The sequence below is a fragment of the Parus major genome, chromosome 2, assembly GCF_001522545.3.
Source record: "Parus major isolate Abel chromosome 2, Parus_major1.1, whole genome shotgun sequence".
NCBI lineage: Eukaryota > Metazoa > Chordata > Aves > Passeriformes > Paridae > Parus > Parus major.
In genome coordinates, this window is record NC_031769.1 from 112,068,594 (window position 1) to 112,078,690 (window position 10,097).

General features: G+C 37.0%; 1 protein-coding gene across 3 annotated transcripts in view; it reads left to right on the forward strand.

Moving 5' to 3' along the window:
• RGS20 (regulator of G protein signaling 20) overlaps positions 1-10,097 on the forward strand; it is a 34,391-nt gene extending 24,294 nt beyond the window's left edge. For all 3 annotated transcript variants that reach the window (XM_033512261.1, XM_015618180.2, XM_015618179.2), the window contains 4 exons: positions 2,226-2,374; positions 6,444-6,530; positions 7,351-7,585; positions 8,797-10,097. In XM_033512261.1, the coding sequence (XP_033368152.1) occupies positions 2,226-2,374; positions 6,444-6,530; positions 7,351-7,585; positions 8,797-8,985 (660 nt within the window). In that variant the 3' untranslated portion in view covers positions 8,986-10,097. The remainder of the gene's footprint in view (positions 1-2,225; positions 2,375-6,443; positions 6,531-7,350; positions 7,586-8,796) is intronic.

Consider the following 10,097-nt stretch of genomic DNA (forward strand, 5'->3'; position numbering starts at 1 on the left):
TAAGACAAGGCACTTGTGAAGTCAGGTAAACAGTGCTGAGATAGATCACTTATTGCTTGTTCTGTGAACCTGACCAGCCTGACATGGTTTTGTCCTACAGGACTTCACACCATGTGCACCAAAGGAGCTTCTACAACCCTGTAATAACCTGCATCACTGCTCAGCTCTCTACCTTGCCATCCTGTAACACGGACCCTGGATTGTATCTAGCCCAGGCTAACTCATTATTAATTTGAAGCAGAGATATGAATGTGTGAACATAAAATATCTCAGAATTAGGGTATACAAACAGCACAAGGCTGAATCCAAGTTGCATTTTTCTAACCAATAATAATTGTTGTGTACTGTCCAAAGCAGCCTGAAATGTTGTTAGATATATGGTCCTTCTAAAAATGTTTTATATGCTATCCCTCTCTAATTGAAATGTGAAAATGCTCCATTTAAAAAAAATATAGGTAGCTGGAAGAAAATTAATACTTATTCATTCCATTCATGTGAATCTGAAGCTGACAGAAATAAATCTGATTCTATAAATGCATTCTACACTTCTGTTAAGATTCCACATTTTGAAGCAAGAAAGGTTGGGGAGGGGGAGTTGGAAACTATGTTCTTTTTCTCATTTTCTATTCCTGGTCATTTAGGCATTGCTTGTCAGACTGGGCCTTCAGAGTTTCAAAATGGGTTATAGTTTCTACATATATTGTTGTTCTTGTATTTTATTCCACCTGCTACACAGGTGCATCTTCTGCTACCATGTCATGCATTTTTCTCTTGGGAGAGTGGGTGGTTCTCACAAATACAAAAAAACTATAAAGCTCTACAAGACAGAAATAAATTCAAAATTAAAAAAAAAACCCACAGTAGCCAAAGTGCAGCAAAATGTAATGCTGCACTCTGCTAAAAAAACATTCTTTCTTCTCCTGACACTTCTGTTGAGTCCATGACACAATCTGTACATTCCCCAAGTTAAAACAATAGCATTTTCTAAACCTGGATGAACATTTTAGAAAGGAAAACAACTTTTAACCCTCAAGTATTTATCTCATTAGATTCAAGTCTGATATTACAGATTTTAAAAAAAGAACTCAAAATTGTTAGCAGTTAATTTTAATTCTCCTACAATTGTCATGGCCTCAAAAAAAGGTTTAGCAACCTCAAACAAACCTACACACAAAGGGATCTCATGACACAGGAGGATGACTAGCTATGTATTCAAAAATCAAATACAAATAAAATGAAGAAACTCATCTTTGTACAAGTTAGCATTTCATCTCTCAAAGACATCTGTCACTTATGTATGGCAGAACTTTTAGCATAACAAGGAGAGCACTATTAAGTGCTGCAGAGCAAATGTAAAGCTCAGAGATAGGTCAGAAATGAACAGGGACTTCAAGGGGACATATCATTTCATCAACTTATCTGCACAATCTGCAAAATGCAGTCTCCAAAAAGGCTTCCTACAACTAGGCAAAAAAACCAACCAGTGCATCCAGCAAAAATTGTTTCATGCTCTCTACAGGTGGGGGGAGTTCAGTGAAAACCATGTAATTCTTACCATCTAGTTTTGTGTTTCCTCCTTATCTTCACAGAAGCACAGAGAAAAATGTTTTCAAAAACTGTGGCAGTCAGACCTTCCATGGAGAAATGAGCATTGGCCCTTCCCCCTTCGCTACAAAGGGAACCAGCAGGTTTGAGACAAAAGGCCAGATTTTCAGGAGAGCTCAGGTGTCTTACTCAAGCATCATGAAGCCTGTGCACTGGCTAATCTGGTGAAAGGAAAAAAAAAAAAAAAAAAAGGAAAAAAACGAGGCCCTAGCTGCTGCTATTCTGTTTATTCTGCTATTTTCTTTAGGATGGCCTTGAAGTCAAAACCTCAGGAAATCCTTTTCAACTCCTAGTTTTATATACCTCAGTGCCAAGAGCTCTAGCTCTCCAAGACCCCTCACTTGTACCTTTTGCTCTCTGCATCACCACTCCCTTCTCATTGTATTCCCACACTGTGAAGAATTCATTAGCCCTTTGCCTTCCATCACAGCACTTAAATGAGTGACTCTTCCAAAGGATTCAACACCTAAGAACTTCCATGGGGGAAAAACAGTGATTTAGCTTTTCAGTTCCTTTGAGGCTGTGGACTTCAGCACTTCTGGGTAAGAATTTTAAAGCAAACAAAAAAAGAAAAAACAAGAGAGATGTTTCTTACTTCTCCCTTCTTTTGTTGCTTGCAGCCCATGGGATCAGAGAGGACGGAGATACGCAAACGGCAGATGGCTACGACCCCAGAGACCCCAGGTGCTGCACAGGCTCAGCTCAGCACAGGAAATCGAGGGTCCAATGCCTGCTGCTTTTGTTGGTGCTGTTGCTGCAGCTGCTCATGGTAACCCCTCTCATTCAAGCCTCTAGGGAACAGAATAGCAGGGAAGGAACACATAGCTCCTTCATAGGACAACATAAGCTACAGAAAACACTTGTATAATTCTGCAAATCTGAGACACAAAGTGATAACTGTGCTCTACTACTAGACACAACCTTCCACACCAGTGTACTTGGTCTTTACCCTGCCATTGAAATAATAGATTTTAAAAGAAATATCTGTACAGTATCTCTATTGCTTTTTTTTGTCAATACCTGTGTAATGTCTATTTTATGCTGGACAGGGTCTCCTCAGCACTGAGCTTCACAAAGGCCCACCAAAAAAACTGAAAGCAATAGCAGAATATGTCACAACTTTAGATTTAGATTTTGGCCTTGACAAGCAGCACTGAAGATGTTAAATGGAGTTAGGAGAAGGTAAAAAAGGATTTGTAGGTCAGGAAATGAATAACCAGGTGCCCAGCACTCTTCTTTTCCCCTGAAGGTAACTGGATCTGTTGTCATTAATTAGTACTGCCAACTGATGGCACCTGCAACTTGTATGAAGAAAATCATGGGACCAGAAACTTTAAACATGGCACATATTTACTGAAATGATGAGGAGCTATGCAGAAAAAATGCAGAAAAACTCCCATTACAAAAGTCCCACTCCTGTTAAGGAAGATTTCTCAATCAAAGCAAAAGAGAGGGAATCACTTGATTCCTTAAATTAACAATGTGTTCACCTTCATTTTTGTACCAGCTCCTCCAGATCCACATGATTTAATTCTCAATTTAAAAAGTAAATTTACTCAAAAGCCCTGTATCTGTTTAGGGCAAAGCATTACTTAATGGGTGAGAATAGAACTTGCATTCATACAAGCCACAGAGTTCAGCCAAAACACTGACAGCAAGTGGAATGCTTCTTAGAAATTCATTATCCACCACATAAATACTTCAGAGCAAGCAAAGCTGGCACTGAGGTGATGGGAAGTGGTCATAAATAACCTTATAGCTTGGGCTAGGAATCTACTCCACTAATGTTGTTTTCCAATAGCACCTTGTGGCAAATGCTTTGGAGAACACCATTAGAAGGCAAAGGAAGAGAAGACTTATCATTTCCTTGCTATTGGTACTCAGCTCATCAGAAGCCAAGACACACAAAATTCTGCCCTCCCTAATGCAAATAGTGAATATTTTGCAAGAACAAAATGCTGCTTGGAGGTTTGGGGTTTTTTGTGAAAAGCCAAGAACTCTGCCTCTGACCCTACCAAGCTTTTCAGCAGGTGCTTAGAGGTAAACTAAGGTAGAATTTAGAGAGACATTAACATTCTTCCTGTACAAGATCCGTTTGCTACCTATTGCATCGATGTTAAAACACCCCACAAAATTCCAATGCCATTTCAACAGCTGTCCAGTGCAACTGCAAGTGGTTCAGTTCAGAGCTGCGTTACACAAAAATGGTTTTCCATTAAGGGGAAAAATAAGATATTTTTATCTACTAAGTCACAGTATATAAAATTTGCATTTTACCTTTTAAATTGTTGATAAAGTGGTTTTGGGGGTTTTTGGGCATTTTTTTTGTGATTTTACTTGGTATTTTCCTGGATGCTCCTTTTCTGTGCATCTCACTATTCAAACAATTCAAAGAAAGCAATTTACTCAATAGGGTTTGTGAAAGTACCCAAATTTCATGATGCTTAAAATTCCTATTTGCATTTCAGAATCATCTGGGAAACCAATACAGGCTCAGAAACAGAGCAGCTTGTTTCAGCTTTAAAATAATTTCAGATTTTTTTTTTTTTTTAACAATTGTTTTCTAGTAGCAAGAAATGCAAAACAAACTGTAATTAAGCTATTTATATTCCCCATTCATAGACCATTTCCTCAAAATAGCCTAAGCTCTTGGAACAGAAAAATTATGAATAGGAATAAAAATAACAGTCTCCATGAGTCATGCAGCTGAGCTGCTGAACATCCAATATTCAGCATATTCTTAATAGTAGATTTAGAATGAACTGAAATGAGTCTCTCAGCTGGATGCTCAGAGCCTGTGTTCATTCCTGGAGTCAAACCCAAGCCTCCAGCCTATTACTCTTCCAGATCCCAAGAGGATACAGTATTGCACTGGTCTCTTTATTTTTACTTGTACATTTCTAGGGAAAGAGCCTGCCTGTAAGTAATTTTCTGAAGCATGGCATGTTTTCTTAGGAACACTTTTGTCATTTCTTTGGTCTTTCTCCTTTCCTATGACAACTGTAATCCTTGCTATTGGACCTGTTGGTTGCCCTCAATCCAAAATAGCTCTGACAAGAGTATCACTTCCTGTCTGTGTGTGAGGAATACATATCACTTCACACATTAAAAAAAGGCCAGAACCACTGGTAAAAAGGGTAGTAAAAGCTTGAGACCCATATAGCCTAAGAGAATAAAGAACTAGCATTATTACTTACTTTTTTATCTTTTTTTTCCTGAAAAGGCAAGTTGAAATAATTCACTAGTTTGACCATATGGTTCAGATGTTGCTGAAAAATAAGTGGTTTTTTTTTTGTCTACTCCCCATCTTAGCGATACAAAAGCTTTTTTATGTCTTCAACATATGGACTGCCATGGCAAAGAAAAAAGCAGGTCTCTGCAGACTATGGGCTACAGTAGACAAAGATGGAGAATTAGATGCCCAGTAAATAATAAGGCACAAATAAGACTTGACCAAAAGTTTGGAAGGCAAAAGAGGCAGAAAAATCCACTGGTTTAACAAAAAACCTTCCTAGAGATAAATTAAATTCTTAGTGATTAAGGCAGCAAAACTCAGAACATTAGCATGAAAGAAAGGTGAGATACAAATGAAGAAATTAAGTTGGATATTTCCTTAGAAGTTATAGTGTCTGTATTGCCTTGTTTCAGCTGGAGGGCCTGTTTCATATAAGTAACAGATTATTCACTGCAACCTTTTCTTCTTTACATATTTTAAGCAGCTTTACAGATTATATGACTGCATGCATATATGCATGTGCATTTCACACTAAGCTACCACAGCCAGGATGAACTGGAATGTAGTACAGTACTCTCTAAAATAATATTCATATTTTCAAATCCAGTTTCAAATGAAAATGAACCATCTACGACTACAAAAGAGATTTTAAAAAACTAGAACTATCTTAATATTTTATGAAAGAAGCAGGAGTTGACAGCAACCCTTCCATGGGACATCAAAACCTGTCAGTGATCACTAGTGATTGCAGAAAACTTTGTTTTTGTAATGCCACAAATAAGTGTTTCCACTCAGACATTCTCAAAATATTATTCAGCAATGATAGGTCTGCTCTTTGTGCTCCAGACCTCACATTTTGATGCATGTATTAGCAATTTTGTAAGATGCAATCAATCACTGCACAATCTGGCTGTATCTACATCTGAACTCTGAAAGATGCTTACCCTTCCAACATCACATACAGAAAGAAGTCTTTAGCTCACTTAAATCTTGTGTCCTGCTTCTGAACTCTGGCTTCCCTATAACATGGTATCACCACTCCAAACCAGAGTCTTGGTCCTCATCACAGCCAAGGAGGAAGAAAATGGAAATAAGCAAATCTAAAGACATCGACCTTGAAATCAAACTCACATAAAACCAGTGCATCAGGTCCAGCTTAAGTAAAAGCATTGCACTGAGCATACACAGAAAAACACACAAAAATCAATGGAGAATAGATTTGGTGTATGACAAAGGGCATGCATGTATACATATATATCCCATATACATATGTATATACACTTGTATATATATATGTATGTGTATATATATATATATATAATTGGACCTGACAATCCTTATGGGTCCCTTCAAGTTGAAATATTTTATGAAACTTTCCTCCTTTAAAAAATCTTTATTGTAGAATATTAAACAGCATTCAGCTACACTCCAAGTTTATACAGTTGCAAAATTAAGGTAAGAATGTAACTATGGGTAATGCCCCAATCATTAGTTTCTGTCCTTCTAGAATTACATTTTTTTTAGTATACAAGGAAAAGTATCTGGTGTATGTTCAGCCTTTTTCTCTATAAAGTTCACTAAAACTTTGTTTGCTGCTTTGCAGTCTTACTGTTAGAAATCAAGAAGAAGAGAGAGCAAGGAGAACATCTCATGAACTCCAAGCAGAGGGTATTCCAAACTGTGAGGAAAGGTATGGTCTTTATTAAGTGTTCTGTCAAGCTAAACCCAACAAACCGTACTAAGTAATTGCAATAATTTACATGAAATATGAAAAGAACTATTATCTACTTGTCATTTACACTCAATTTGCAAATCATCTGGTTTTTACCTTCTAATGAACCAAAGGTCTGATCTATAATATTTTACATTATTTATATGCAGCACATCCCCACTCTCACGACAAATTAAAACCAGCATTTTAAACTGTCTTCCTTTTTCCTGGAATAATTTAAAAATACATCCTGCTTCCACCCAGCAAGTATGCAGTGAGCTTAACCAGCAGTGCTCAGCCTTACAAAAACAATAAAGCAGAGCTTAGATCCTCCCAAGTCAGGCAACAGTTTCTTCAGAAATGCTCAAACAGGTAAAAGCACCTGCAAAATGATAACATACAGTGGGTACCTTTTGGAGTGTTTAAATCATTGCTTTTTTATATGTATTTTCATTCAATTTTTAACCACAATTTAACAAGGAATATTAGGGATAGGAAAAATATCTAGCTGTTGCACAGGTACTTCTTTGTTGCAATTACTCTGAGCAGTAATCTGCAATTTCTGCATCAAAGCATAGGCAATCACCTGCATCAGAGCTTTTGACAGCCACACTTTCAAAAAAACATCTCATAAATGTGTTTACAAGAGTTTGCACTTGGGTTGTTCCAGTGAGGAATCAGAACCCCATGAACTTAACAATTTTGTTCTATTGTGATGGCAGATGCCTCCTGCCAGTTGCAAACAGCTTGAGTAACAACCATTCATTTCTCTCTTCTTTTGCTCTTCTTCCTCCTTAAGCCCTGCTCCCACTCTCGAAGAAGTAAATGCCTGGGCTCAATCATTTGACAAGTTGATGCTTACTCCAGCTGGCAGAAATGCTTTTCGTGAATTTCTAAGAACAGAATTCAGCGAGGAAAACATGCTTTTCTGGATGGCCTGCGAGGAACTAAAACAAGAATCCAACAAAAGTGTCATTGAAGAAAAAGCAAGACTAATTTATGAAGATTATATCTCTATCCTTTCTCCAAAAGAGGTATATTGCTTTCCCTAATACATTCTTTGATGTTTCTTTGCAAAGTTAGTTCTAATGTGTTTAAAGCTATAGCAACACTAACGGAGAAGTTCCTCTCCCTGACCACCATTCCACTGCCATCAAGTAGATATTTAGGGGAAGAAGGCACCCATCGTTGAGGTGAGATGGTCAAAACTACTTTCCTCACTTTGTAAGGAAGCTCTTCCTATGCTACACTTGCTGATGTGGAATATTTAGTCTGAGGCACAAATATATGGCTGATCATGTTATCCTTGCGCAACTCAAATTTTAGTTGTTGGACAAATCAGTTCCTTTTTTTGTTACACTCAGAAGGGGGTGTATGTGTCTCTCCAGAAGCACAGTAACCACAAATAAAGTGTTATTTTTAAAGCATGAATTTCTCAAAGAGCAGCTGACAATATATGGCATAGAATAAACACAATGACTTCCCCAAAATTTTCAAAACTACTCGTCACTTTGCTGTTAGCAAATATGTCAGGTTTCAAAGACACCTCAGTACAGTCTGAATATAATCCTGCCAGGCAGGCTGGAATTTTACACCTTCCAAAAAATTGCAATTTAATTTTTTTTGGTGCCAGCTACACTTATGCACTTATCAAAATGCTGCTTCAATCTACCCAGTCTGTTCCTGCAATACTAATATCTCTCTACAGACACTAGACACTTGCAGAAAAAGAAATGACATTACTGAATGTTGTATGGAATCATTATATAGCCCTACCTGTGGTTCACATCAATTCATTCTGATTTTAAGAGCAATTGGATTAAGCAACAGCTTCCCAGCTTACATTATCCGCCTGTGTCATACTCTTACTCCAAACTCAGTCTCTTTACAACAGCACTAGGCTCTCCAGGAAATGAACTGTCACCAAAAATTACAAATGCTCTCTTCTAGAGAGCAGGAAGTTGGTCTGGAAATAACCCATTGGTCTCAGTAATAATGGGACTGCAGACAGACTTGTTCAAATAAGGTACCTCAGTGAGGACATTTCTCTACCCATACTCAAGTTATTACTCCATTCCAATTTTAACAGTATAATTTTTTGCTTATTTAGCAATTTTTACAGTCTTGGAGGACAACAGCTGAAATGCTTAAAAAAGATGGCTTTTTCAACCAATACTAAAAAATTAAGACCCCTCCCCACCTGTATTATTTAATTATTTACATGACTTTCTATTTTAATATGCAGGTCAGTCTGGACTCCAGAGTAAGAGAAGTTATTAACCGAAATATGCTGGAACCTTCACAACACACCTTTGATGATGCACAGCTTCAAATTTATACCTTAATGCACAGAGACTCTTACCCACGGTTTATGAACTCTGCTATTTATAAGGACTTGCTTCAGTCCTTGTCTGAAAAATCCATCGAAGCATAGAATTTTTTCTTATATGTATTTATTTTAAAACAGACGGGACTCTGGGCTACAGAAATCCACAGGGAATTTAGAATTAAGCAGATATTTACCTGAAAATAACTCAGGCAAATTTTACTACAGACTATATAATTTAAATCCGCACAAAGCTCTGACACAATCAGCTAAGTACAGTTTCTGATTAAATTCAGTATTACTTTGCAAAAGGAAATGAAGAGAATGAAGAAGAAACATTGTTCAAAAAATGCAGTATTTTTTCAAACACAGCAGACAATTTAGTCACAAAGCTATTACAACTTATATCTGTGGTACAAATACCAACTGTGCATGAAACTAAAACTGATTTTTGAGTGTTAGAATTTTCTTGAAAACCAAACCAGTTGCCCCATCCACACTGTGACCAAAGTAAAAATATTACTGTTAGTGCTGTGTTACTCTAGGCAGTGCCATCACACCTGGCAAAGGTACATTCCACTTATTTTGTTTCCACATATATGTAGTAATGCATATATGGTGCACTAATGGAAATTGGCACACAATCTCAAGTTTATGGAAGTTTCTGGTTGAAATAATGCTGCTTATAAAAAAAAAATCCTTTGCTGAAGAATTATTATTTTAGTATTAGAATCTGCTGAAAGCATTAAGTTCCCTTTGTTGATGTTCATAAAGTTAAATTATTTATTTCAGAGGAAGACAAGTCTGGGCATTCAAATTCCAAAATAAAGCACAAGAATTCTAACATATTTTTCTCTTCTCTCAGTAGGTGTTTGTAAAACTCTTCACTATTTGCTCTCAAGAGTATGGCAGTTTCAGCCATCTTGGGTTTGTAAATATGAAATTATCCCATTCCCTGACAGATCTTGTAAGGTTTCCATTACAGATATATACACAATTTACTTAATAAAAGCAGAAAGATGGAACTTGTGCTCTGATACAGCACTATTTCAGACTGTCCAACAGCACCAGCTCTATTCAGTTATAAACCACGTTCATTTACAGTATACCCAAAGCATTACACTTAATTCCTGGTCATATCTCAATATCAGTAATCACAGGAAATACTAGGAAGAAAGTAAACTGAATCCACATAAACTATCTGTAGATCTGTTACTCTA